This window comes from Cyprinus carpio, chromosome B11, assembly GCF_018340385.1.
Source record: "Cyprinus carpio isolate SPL01 chromosome B11, ASM1834038v1, whole genome shotgun sequence".
Taxonomy (NCBI): domain Eukaryota; kingdom Metazoa; phylum Chordata; class Actinopteri; order Cypriniformes; family Cyprinidae; genus Cyprinus; species Cyprinus carpio.
This window is the reverse complement of record NC_056607.1, coordinates 7604950-7618061: the sequence shown is the minus strand read 5'-3', so window position 1 is coordinate 7618061 and position 13112 is coordinate 7604950. Positions and strand designations below refer to the sequence as shown.

At 34.4% G+C, this 13112-nt stretch overlaps 1 protein-coding gene across 1 annotated transcript; it reads right to left on the bottom strand.

Moving 5' to 3' along the window:
* LOC122138872 (28S ribosomal protein S16, mitochondrial-like) lies at positions 1-2684 on the bottom strand. The gene is made up of 4 exons (XM_042733713.1): positions 2514-2684; positions 2345-2371; positions 1011-1271; positions 1-883 (listed from the first exon to the last, which is right to left on the bottom strand). The coding sequence occupies exons 2-4, from the start codon at positions 2355-2357 to the stop codon at positions 756-758; spliced, it is 402 nt and encodes a 133-aa protein (XP_042589647.1). The 5' UTR covers positions 2358-2371; positions 2514-2684; the 3' UTR covers positions 1-755.
* Positions 2685-13112: the final 10428 nt, after the last annotated feature.

The following is a 13112-nucleotide window of genomic DNA, read 5'->3' as shown; positions in this document are numbered from 1 at the left end:
AAGTCAAGTCACCTTTATTTATATAGCACTTTTAACAACACAGATTGTGTCAAAGCAGCTTTAAAGTATCAAACAGAAAAAGTGTATTGAATTGAAACTTCATAGTCCAAACAGCATGTTCTAATTCACACGTAATTTAAAAGCATATGTATAAAAAATATTGAAATCAAAAAATGATCGATCATAAGAATGAGCACACTACTTCAGATGACTTCTGAACATCTATAAAGCATTTGCATGGCTCATAAAGCTCATATTTATTACCTATATATTTCACAAGTTGAAAGAGTTTGAGCCCTCTGATAAACATTACATTTATTTAATACCAGCACATGAGTTAGATACATCAGTACATTGCTTGCTGTAAAGGATTTACACAATTGTGTAACATTTATAGGTTCTGATCAGCTGACCTGAAATTAAACAAGGAAGACTGTTCGTTTCAACTCTCTGTGTAGGTTCCTCAGGCAAGAACATTCTTTAATTTCTTTTGTTAGCGACACAAAGATCCAGATAAAGTGTGTTTACAACAGATTAATGATTCTTTAATTCACTTTCAGTGTCTGTGTCATCTCATTCATCTTTCAAACTGTGCTCTATTGTATTGGGTAATAAGGAAATGTCTGGAGTTTCAACTTGTGCTGAAGCTTATTATAAAAACACTCTTATAATATTACCAAAAACATATCTCCGTGTAATACAGAAGTACAATGTCACATTATCACTAATGAGATGCACAGAACTTTATTTTGCATTTACAGTGCCTCCTTCTGCTCCACTTGTTGTTGACTGTCCGTTTTAACTTCTTCTGTCAAAGCGGCTTTCTGTCTCCGCTCCGCTTCTGTTACTGTCATTGGATGCAGCGGGAAAAATCCAGCCAATCCTACTCAGAGAAAACAAGGATAAAAATGTGAGGTATGTGCGACTGGTCACTGGCTGTAATCATCACTAAACATTGTTATTAAAGGAGATAATGCGTGAGAAATCACATTCCTTAGGTTGCTGCTCACCTAGAAGTTTGGCCACTGGTTTTGTCGTATGAGCCCCACATGCAATCCAGTACTTGATTCTTTCGTAATTAAATGCGACAAGTTTTTCATTTTGTGTGTTTGGGAGAGGGTCATATGAGCCCAGCTGCTCAATATATTTGCTGTCTCGTGTCCGTTTATTATAAGCAGCCACAATGCGGTAGAAGGGTCTGTTAGTGGCACCTCCTAGTGCCAGCCTGATGACCACATGCCCACCATGATATTTTTTGAGCAGGAAAGAAGCTAAGACAAAGACATAATGCAAGTTTCACACTGGCAGTGTTTAATGTCAAAAACACGAGGCTTTAATTCAGAAGCAGTAAGACTGATCCTGGAGGCTACATTTTGGATGTCTTTCTTATTTGAAATGCACATTAAAACTTGAGAGGTCAGTTGTTCAGAATGATCTAGAATTGTAATCCCATTTTTTGCTATCCAGGATCAGGTGATCCATCTTACTTTTCTACTGGTTTTTCAAAGCAAAATTGGATCGGATCCCAATGATCCATAAACACTTTTTTCAGATTACTAAATCTGGATTATTAGTGCTCTACAGCAGTGGTTCTCAATTCCAGTCCTCGCACCCCCTGCTCTGCACATTTTCTGTGTTTCTCTTATGGCTTCAGATGTTTGTTCTATTCGAACTAAGTGCCCTGCGAAGTGGACATCACAGGATATTCCGCCATGATTCCAGTTAGAAGAGAACGTATATTTTCTATTCAAAGTGCATCGAAGTGTGCGAGACATGAATTTAATTTGTATTTATTCACAGAGGTATATGATGTCACACCCATCTGTGTGTGAAGACGCTGTACAGCACAAATCCGTGAATGAATGTTCCGAAGTGAAGTAAACTTCAACAAATGTCCCCTGCTCAGGGAGTAGGGAGCAATGAACACTGTGTAGGGAGCATGTCAATGGGAACACAGTTCATGCACGGAGCTCACTTCTAAGGAGCTGATTATCTGAATCAGGTGTGTTAACAAAGAAACATTCAAAATGTGCAGAACAGGGGGGCGCAAGGACTGGAATTGAGAAGTGCTGCTCTACAGAGCCTCTAAAGCAGTAATAAGAAATAATAATAATAATAATAATAATAATAATAATGCTTTTGTATTTCCTTAGAAAATTTACTGTAGGCTGCTTAAATACAAAATCAAATGACCAAAAGATGCACTGTCCCCGGCCCGATAACTACAATTTGATCAGATTACTTCTGAACAACTGGCCCGAGATGTTGAGTGGACTCTTGTGTTAAAACAGGGAGTCGTCAAAAATGACCAATACTTAGAATAAATTACATTAAACCTACTTACATAAATGGACCATGACTGAGAGATACTCTGTCGAAGACAAAAGAGAGTAAGTCAATACAAAATATTTATAAAACACCACACATGAACGAATAAGGAACATAAAATCTCAGTCTTTATGAGAGCATGGAGTAGCGTTATATACATTTCGCGTAAAAAAAAAAACACATACCTTATAAATGCGGTAACTTCATGTAGATACGTCTGTAATATTATTGAATATAAGCGTCATGTGTATGTAATAACGTTTAAACACACACAACTATCTGGAGACGGTCAACAACATGACATTCGTGAGAGCGCCGCCATCTTTTCCTGCCGCACCGGAAGAGTGTGTTCTTCTTCTTCTGTGGGATTTATTGGCGGGTCGCATACCAGCTTTTTAGATGCATACCGCCATCTCCTGTGTTGGAGTGTGGAGTGATTTTAGTCTACGTATATTATTATGATATATATTCTATTCTTAAGTCCACTATTTTTAATGAATTTTAAACCTGTCTTTATTATTTTACCAGATCCTTGTTTTGTGTTTAAAGTGTTGCAGATTGAAAATCCACTGCATCCTATGTTCTGTAGTTCTCTTTGTAGTTCATTCCTTTCCTGTTCATACCTAGGACAGAGTAACACATGATCAATAACAGTTTCCTTCACTTGGCATAAGTGTTTCTCGATCCTACTATGATGAAAGCTTTGCTCATGAATATTAAGTATGTTACGTCTGTGCGTTCTAGCAACTTTACGTTATTTATATTCATGTTGCTTCGTGTCAAGAGTATATGTGTATAATGTGATGAATTCAGCCAATAGATGGCGGTTTTGTTCTACGGAGATCTAGTTTCAAAAGACATTTATTAAAGGTCCAAGGACCTTCTTTTGTTATTCTTTTTCTGCACTTAACCCAAATTTTTCTGAATGGCTTCATGCATATAGTCATGTTAATAGTGTCCTCTGTGAACATGTTCTGCATTTATTTTTCCCAGGTTTTCTTTTTTTTCTTTTTTTTTTTTCTTGAAAATCGTATTTGAATGTGAGGCAACTATAGCTGCTGGTGGGCAAATATGTTGTATTCACCCCTTCAATTTCAATTTTGAATATGAGGAGAGCATTTGGCATCTAACTCAAAATAACTGCTTTCAACAGATCAATCTTTATTCATAAACAAATTTATCATGCATAAAAATATCTTCTTTTGTGCTCAATAAAAGAAAGAATCTCATAAGTTTGCAACTTGAAAATGACACAATGATGGCACAATTTCCATTTTGGGTGAACTTTCCCTTATGTAAGCAGTTTTCGTATAAGTTGCCTACAAGGAGTACTGCAGTGAAAGTAGATGTATAAATTCACATAAAACATGTTTGCATACTATACTTTGTGATGTAAATATGTAAAATCTAATATATTTAATGAATAGGCACATACTGATTAGGTCAAATGGATTAACCTTGACAAAAGTCCTTGATATTCATGGAGTTAATGATATTCTTTTAAAAATATATGATTATTTAAATAAGTATCATTTGTAGGCTACACCCATGTTTGTTTGTTTATTTATTTACTTATTATTGAACATGCAGGTATTTTCATTTCTTAGAAGTGTGTTAAATGAAAATAAATAAATAAAAATAAATAGAATGAAGAAAATATTACATCTATATAATAAAAAAAGGTATACCCGAAAGAAAATTATTCATATTTTTAGGCCCATAGTATTCAATGGCTGACTGTAATGGGTGATTTCATATAATAATGTAAATATAAACTCATTACTTGTCTGAATTTCAACATTATAATGGAATCATAAGCTACTAGTCATAAAATGAATTAGGGTCCTTGACCAATTAGAATAAAACGCATCCAAACTGGATAAAGGGGCCTCAATATTTTGCCCCTTACTAGACATAATGTCATAAAAGGGAGAAAAATATGATCTATATCAATTAATCCTATGTGTTGGCTCTTTATCTTTCCACTCTTCCTTTTGTGTGACTGCCTGAAGTTTGTAAACTGCTGCTGTCACTTGAAAACTGGAACTTTTTTTTCATTGAAATCCTTTATTTGGTTGTTTGCTTGCATGTCATTGAAAAATAAAACATGGATAACATCTAGAAAAATATTTACAAAAGGAAAATGACACCTTTAAACTGCGGCAACTATAGTTGACGGTGGGTTTAAATGGGTTAAAAGTGTCTGGCTAGCCGAATTCGTAAATCCCTGAAACATCAAATTTGGCAGGATGGTCCCAAATCTCCCCACTGCAGCACCCCTGAATAGGTTCTTCTCATTGCCATTTAAGAGAAACAACTGAACATAAACATATGAGCCTGATAGAAGAATGCTAATTTTAGAAGAAAATTTGAAATGGCACTTAGAGGCTTTTGCATCTGAACTCTTCATTTATCACTTATCATATATATATACACCTCAAGAGATGATCATTCAGGTGTGGAACATTTGCATACAGCTTTAGCTAAATGAAAAGCAATGCACTCAGCAATAGACAATTTAGTGAGGTTGTAAGAATCCACCCCGATTGGCCCAGCGATTGAATCCAATTGGTGGGCGAAGGTATAATAGGTCTTTTACTTGCGCCTCTGAATTTATCAGGATTTAGTTTAAATTTTAGTCTAATAAATATAAATAATTGTACACCATTTTGAATCAAGTTTTAATATTTTATAGCTAAACAAACACAAAGCTTCCACCAAGAACAAAAATAGTTCAAGCAAGAGTACAGCGCCGACTGCTGTGACCCGGATGAGCCTGTGTTATTAGCTTTTACCGGTTGTTATCCAGGGATAATATACCTGCGAATGTCGCGACTGACCAATCAGGATCAAGTATTCCACAGAGCCGTGTAATAAAAGGAAATAATTTCACCCCTTACAAGGTTTAAAGCCCCAAACACACTGCACGATTTTAGCAACCCTATAAGATCACTGCATGTCACACTGTGTGACATATATCTTGGCTACGACGTGTGTTTACTGGAGACTGTGCGATGATGACATCTATTGGCTCCTATGATGCATGTTTAGAAGAATAAAATCAGCGTGTGATAATAGAAGAGAACACAGATTAATCAGTCTGTTCAATGCTGTTTGTCAGCTTTAAATATACTTGTGCATTATGAAATCATGCAGAACTTGCTCAGTAAACATGGTAGGCTATATTGTGTGGCATATTAGATATATATTTTTTCTATTTGAAGTCCATCTAAGACTTGAGATGCACCAACCTGCTATTACAAGTAAAAGCCACATTTGATGATAAGAAGTGTTTGCCCAACATGTGAGGCCTATGCGTATAATTAAGTCTAAAGTGCCTCCCAATGACCTGACAATGACATTGCAACATTTTAAAAACAAAATCCTGATGAACATGATGGTAAATGTAGCCGATACATTGTAATGTTGTACATATGATTTATTTTAAGAATTTTATTTGCAAACATCTAGCACAGTATAAATATTTTCCCAATAAATATTAATTTAACAATATATTATTGTGCTTTCAGTGTAAACACAAACATGCTTTCATAACAAAAAAACAACAACATAGAAATAGCATACTCAGTAAATGTACAGTGCCAACAAAAACAAACATAAAAACCATCAACATAACTGACTGTTCTGCAGCTGGTTAATGTGGTGGCATTGTAAATAGATCAGCAATTTGAATAAGAAATGCGATTATATTTGACACCCTTACATACCAAGAAAACTAATCTTTGCATTTCTCTTCTGCTCTCTTATTTCCTTATCTTACTTTCTAATTAACCTAGCATTGTATACTACAAATATTGTTGCTTATGTTTCTATATTTTAAGTCGCTTTGGATAAGCATTTGTATTTATGTGGCTTCGAAAAGGGAGCCCCTCCCACATGTCGGTGGCATTATTCCAGGTGAGTGCTTGTGTAATGCAGTGGACCATATTTTAACAACCCCCCATCTATTTAATTTGTTTATTATCGATTTATGCATATGCTGAGTTTTACAGAGGTAGCCTGTTTTATACATTGTTCTTGGCAATGTAAATATTATGAACTGAGATTCTTGACATTCATTTTACTTGAAATACTCGAAATAATCTGACACTAACCCAGTAAATGCATGTACAATTACATAATTATAATGTCTGAATTCTTTGAAAAATATTTTAAATAATATCTGTGATTTCTGTTCATCAGACATCCACCACTTCAGTTGGTCTGGCCTTTATCTGTAGCAGAGAGAGAGAAAACAATTGTGATTAAAAAATAATCAGTCGAACAACTACCAATACATGTTATGTTCCTTTTCCAATTTATTAAATGATATGCACAACTGCTCATCCTACCGTACAGGTGTATTTTCATGTAATGAGCTGAAAGACCCAGGTGGTGAATATTCTGAGGCTGAAAAATTTTGATGCCCATAACCTCTGTCTAAGGATCCTGAAATAATATAGTTAACATTTTCAGTAATATTTTCATTTCTGATGTTTGAGATTTTCATCTTATACTGCTGCTGAAGTATATTTACTTAAGCATTTACTTAAGCTAGACATCATACCTCTTGATGTAAAATCATAGAAGTCCTCGTCAAAAAGTGATAACCTCCTTTTGCTTGATGTTCTGAAATTAGATCACTGTGTTATTTGTTTGTTTTGATGTTTTGGTCTTTGAATAAGTCACAGAAACAGTTATACAGACCTCTTGGCTCTGTAGAGCACCACAATCATCACAGCCAAGACGATGATAAGTAGAGCAAAAGCTGCTAAACAGCCGAAGAGAACAGCGTAGAAACCGGTCCCTCTCCTGTAAAGCTCACACTGAGCTCCATAGTACTCCTCAAAGGGAGAACTGTAACACCTAGACAGTTAAGAAAATGAGTAGGAGAGGATAAGTTCCTGAATTAATTCAAGACATTGACTTTTGCCAATATTTCATTCTTGACCATCAAATTCAAAAGTGATTTTTGTTAAGTTTTGAACTTTTTATTTAAATAAGCTAAGTAATAAGCTTTTATCCTTTATTTATTTCTGAGGGCAGCCATTTCAATCATTTTTAGTTAAATATCATTTGATTAACTGAGATCTATACAGTTTGTAGTCATCTGAATTTGCTTTGAAGGACTTACATGCACTGTGGTCCATTTATTTCATTTAGGCATCTACCTCTTTGATTGCAAAAGTTGGGATTTTTTTTGCATGATCCCACACATACCCATGCTCCATCTTCAATCTCCTCTGTTAAGTTTGCAAAATTCAATGTGCATTGCACAAATGGCTGCAGATCTAAAATTTCTACACAAAACAAAGATAAGCTATATTACAGAAACAGTAGAACATTAATCCATGTATCCCTTAAATTAGGTCTAATTTATTATTATTATTATTATTTAATTAAATATGTTAAGTCAAGGTTATCTGTTTCCAAAATAAAAAAGTAACTTACTTGATATTTTAACTGGCTCCATGGTAATTTGGGCATCTTGGATGGAAACATTACCAAGAGCTATACTGAGATTTTTAAACGAATCTGAGTCGTTAAAGATTTTTTCCAGGGTGGGTCCCAAATCGTTATTTAGAAACATTATTTGCGAGTTGTTGTTGGGATAGTTATATACTGCAATACTTTCAGCAATGACACTTCCTCGCCTAAATGGGAAAAATACATGCCACATATTAATATGTCATTTGCTTAGCAAATATTTGTAAATATATGAAATTCAAGAAAAATCACCTTACATTAGCCTACGTATGTGCACATCTTTGAAATTTTGTGCATCTGCTCTTTTACAAAGGATTGAAAGCTGTCAAAAAAAGAGAAAAATCTAACTTTATTTTTCATTTTTTTCATTTCATTTTACTTCAAAATTTTTATTTCTTAATATAAATATTTATACACTTTGCAAATTTGCAGATAATATATACAAATTATTACAAAATAAGTTTCACTGCCATCAAAGTTTAATTTAAGTCTCCTGATTGAGATTAGAAATTAATGTATGCAATATTGCAGTATATATTATGTGATAATTTTTAAAAGACGTTTAAAGTTATCTAATCCAAATAACATTCATACATTTTAAAGTGTAGCTTAAGAGTCAGACTACTTTTGGGGCCACTGCAGTGAAATAATTGAGCACATTTATGAGCTTTAAAGTACCTCAAGAAAAGGAACTAGAAAAACTTACCTCACGTTTTAAGGTGGAAATGAGTTTTTTTGATTCTGGTGAGTTCATATTTTCATACTCGGTAAGATAGTCCATCATAATTCTGAGAGAGATGCTTGCATTCCTTGTGGGTGTGCTTTCAGCTACAAATAAATCATAGATTTAAAATGATTTCAACATAAGTGTGCTGCAAATTGTGACAATTATTGTGCCATGTCTTTTGTAATTAAAAATTAAATAATGGGTGTCTGTGTGTTGTATATTAATGTAGCTCTAAAACATAAGCACATTTTTTTTTAGCTAAAACGTGACAATGTACAATAAAACTGACTTAAATTATGCCACACTTCACAAATTACTCACACGTATCTTAGGTGCTAATTTAATATTGATTCAATGCCCACAGCACAGTAAAATAATTATTTAACACAAAGTGTAATAATGTTCATTTGAAAAGATTTTTAATGAAGTAAGGCCAGATTTAGTTTTAGAATTTTTATCTAAGATCTACGGAAGTTCTAGGCGGCCATGCATCATTATTTTTTTCCTTCTTGTTTTCTCGTGATCATGAATGAATTTTCTTGTGATCTCGACATAATAAAAGTGGTTCTCCAAGTTACACAACTGTGGCAACAGGTGGCAGTATAGAACTACGATTGGGGAGTTGTATACTGTATCAGTTATAGCCTACTGTACATGTTTGCGACAGAGGACATTCTTCATGATTTGTGCCGTTCATTACTGAAATTTAATTAACTTATAAATGTTAAATGCTTGAATAAATATGATAATTTTGCTTGAAATTTTGTTATCGTAACATTGTTACGCCCATTTGTAATGTGCATCTTTCTTATTTTTAATCTTTATTGTTAATAAATGTATATTAATAAGAAGTGTGATTTACATATGTGTATAATTTAGTTCAGTGATGTTTTACAGTTTTGTAGCCTAATCTTTTGTATTTTCTACATTTCTTTGCAAACCACACACACTCACACATAGTGGACGGATTAAACGCGTTAAACGCATTGTGTTCTTATTGTGGGCTTATTTGGTAGTCTGTACATAGAATGCTTTATTAATGATGCGTTTGGTGAGTTTGCTTTTTTTTAAAAACACTGCCTTAATGCATTAAGCCACGTTACGTGTAGTCCATAAGGTATTCTATGGGAGGTACACGCTTAACGCGGAATTAAACGCATTGCGTTCTTATTATGAGCTCATCTTCTTGTCTGTACATAGTATGAATTACTATTAATGTGTATACTGAGTTTTGTCTTTAAAAAAAAAAACTCCCAATTGACCATACGCACAATTACTTCCTGGTTTTAGATAAGCCAGCTCAGTCACATCCACTCAAATTTACTCTACAGAATCCATCAAAACATACCGCGAGTTTGATTGACAGTGGCAACGGAATGAACCAACATAACAAAACATCCACGTATACCATTACAGGAATGATGAACACGAATTTTAAATTTACGCGAGAGAATCCGTTAAATCATGCCACAAGTCATTGCTATGATTGACAGTGACAACGGAATGAATCATCTGACGAGCCGATGTCAAAATAGAGCTGTGCATTGAGTGATTCAGACTAACAAAACTACAGCAGCAACAAGTCTGTGTTGGATAAAACTTAAACGATGTAGTTTTTAAATTAAATCTTAACATTTAAAAATATTCAAGCATTATTTATTTGTTATAAATTATTTAATTTGTTTTGAACTATATAGGTATTTAAATATTTCAGCATTATAAGCTGTTGTCTGGCCTTATTTATTTCTTTAAATGCAAGTGACTTTGTGACTTCCTGCACTTGCTATAATTCAGTGCGATAAAGTACTTTAGTATAATATAAAGTATATTTATTTAGAAGACGTGAAAAGACGTGAAAAAAACCCCAAAAACTAGGGTGTTGAAATGGCAGCTGCAGCCAGTGAGTGATCCTCAGCTGCCATCTCGTGGTTATAATGGTAATTTCATTTTCATCTTAAAAAGACTTTATTTTTCGCCGAGACACGTTTTTAGCACATTTCTTCGTGTCGTCTTCATAAATTAGAAAGTGAACCTTTAATAATGAAAATTTTACTGCACAGCATTGAGAAATAATAAATGCTTTACATTTTTATAATATTTAAAAAATGACTATGAAGGTAAGAGATTGATTATCGAGAATACCATTACGATGTCGTTTAAGAGATTATCTTAACTGCATAAACAGTTATGATAGAGTTTATCTGTCAGCATTCAAATGTACAGTTATGTGTCTGGGTACATTCCTGGGATTACCAGACTCTGCATATAAAATTATATGTTCTTTAATAACATGAAACTGTATGTTAATTCCGCTATCATTATTTACGTTGTTGCAATTGTTTTGTTTCTCAGTTTCTGATAAGAATAAGGCAGGAGAGGTTTCTGTGAGAGTCTCTACCAATGTATAGCACATATAAAATGAGCTTCACTGGAAGATTATGAGCTGGCTTATCTTTATCCTAAAATCATAAATAACACTAAAAACAAAAACAAAATTAACACATTAAGCCCATAGCCAGGTTAAGCCTTTTAGAATGTAACTGTCAAGGTTGCATACGTTACTATAGCAACAGTAGACTCACCATGCATATCTAGTGGATATACAGTATAGAACTCCCTATCAATAGTTCTATACTGCCACCAGTTGGTGTAGTTGTGCAACTTAGAGAACAGCCATTGTTATGATAAGATCACGAGAAAAATAAGTCATGATAACGAGAAAACAACTCGCTATGTCGAGATCACAAGAAAATTAAGTTGTGATCATGAGAAAACAAGAAAGAAAAAAATATAATAATGCATGGTTGCTTAGAACTTCCTTAAAGATCAAATTAAAAACTTAATTTAACTAACCTCATTCTCGCCATGAAATGAGCCAAGGTAGCTCGAATGGCGTTAAATCATAAACAAATAAATAATGATCATTTAGGAATAGTAGTATGATAAATACTCACACCAAAAAACTGTGGATAAGTCATATGCAAAATTGCAATACTCTCCAAAAGTGAAAGAACTGCATTGACACTGACATTTCCCAGATGTTACATTGAAGATGCATGGGGACCCATGACACTGACAATTCTCCAGACAGTTTTGAGTTGTTGAAACTGAGTTGAGAGTTGTTGAAGATGAATGAGGTTCTGTTGATGTTGATGAAGTTTTCTGGGTACTAGTTGAAGCAGAAGGGCTCGACTGGGATGATGTAAAAATGCTAAATGTTTGGGCTGTAACAGCTGGGGATATTGTTTGAGGATTAGGGGAAGTTTGTCCTTCTGTTGTAGTAAATAGTGAAGATGGAGCTAAAGAAGTACTTCTAGATATTATAGTTTCCAGTGTTGAACCACTTTCAGATGTAGTCGATTTTAATGTGGACATGCTTGTTGGGGTCATAACTGTTGTGAATATTGATTGTGCTGTAGTATGTCCAGTTTCTGTGATAGAACTAATCTGAGTGGTTTGTGCCTGTTGGCTTGTTGTTTTCTCTGCACTGGATGAAGATATTTCTGTTGTTGATGAAGTGAAATCTGATGCAGTTTGTCCTTTTGTTGTAGAAAACAGTGAAGATGGAGACATATCTGTTGTGAATAATGTCGTTTTCACTGTTGTACCACTTTCAGTTGTAGATGATTCTAATGTGGACATGCTCGTAGGGAACATAACTGTTGTTAATGTTGATTGAGCTGTCGTTGTAGATTCTGATTCTGTGATAAAAGGAAACTGAGTGATTTGTGTTAGATGACTTGTTTGTTCTACATTAGATGACAATACTTCTGTTGTAGATGAAATGAATTCTGATGTACTTTGTTCTGTTGTGGTAGACAGTGAAGATGGAGAGGTACCTGTTGTGAATAATGTGGCTTCCAGTGTTGAACCACTTTCAAGTGTAGATGATTCTAATGTGGACGTGCTCATAGGGGTCAAAACTGTTGTCAATGTTATTTGAGCTGTCATTGTAGGTTCTGTTTCTGTGGTTGAACTTAACTGAGTTTGTGTTTGCTCTCTTGTTGTTTGCTCAAAACTGGAAGTAGGTAATCCTGTTGTTGTTGAAATCAGTTCTGATGTACTTTGTCCTTCTGTTGTAGTATACGGTAAGGATGGAGAAGTACCTGTTGTGGACAATGTAGCCTCCAGTGTTGAACCATTTTCAAGTGTAGATGATTCTAATGTGGATGTGCTCATATGAGTAATAACTGTTGTAGATGTTATTTGAGCTGCCATTGTAGGTTCAGTTTCTGTGGTAGAACTAAACTGAGTGGTTTGAGCCTGCTGGCTTGTTGTTTGCTCCACACTGGAAGTAGGTATTTCTGTTGTTGATGAAGTGGATTCTGATGTACTTTGTCCTTCTGTTGTAGTAGATGGTGAAAACGGAAAGGTACCTATTGTGGATATTATAGTTTCCAGTGTTGAAGCACTTTCAAGTGAAGATGATTTCAAATGTGGACTTGCTCATAGGGGTCATAACTGTTGTAAAAAGTTGATTGAACTGTCGTTATAGGTTCAGTTTCTGTGGTAGAACTAACCTGAGTTATTTGTGCCTGCTGGCTTGTTGTTTGCTCCACACTGGAAGTAG

Bases quoted from the DNA above. Each gene is read 5' to 3' on its own strand.
- LOC122138872 (XM_042733713.1), bottom strand. The intron at 884-1,010 runs GTGAGCAGCAAC...TTCTCTGAGTAG, and splicing joins ACCAGTGGCCAAACTTCTAG to GATTGGCTGGATTTTTCCCG.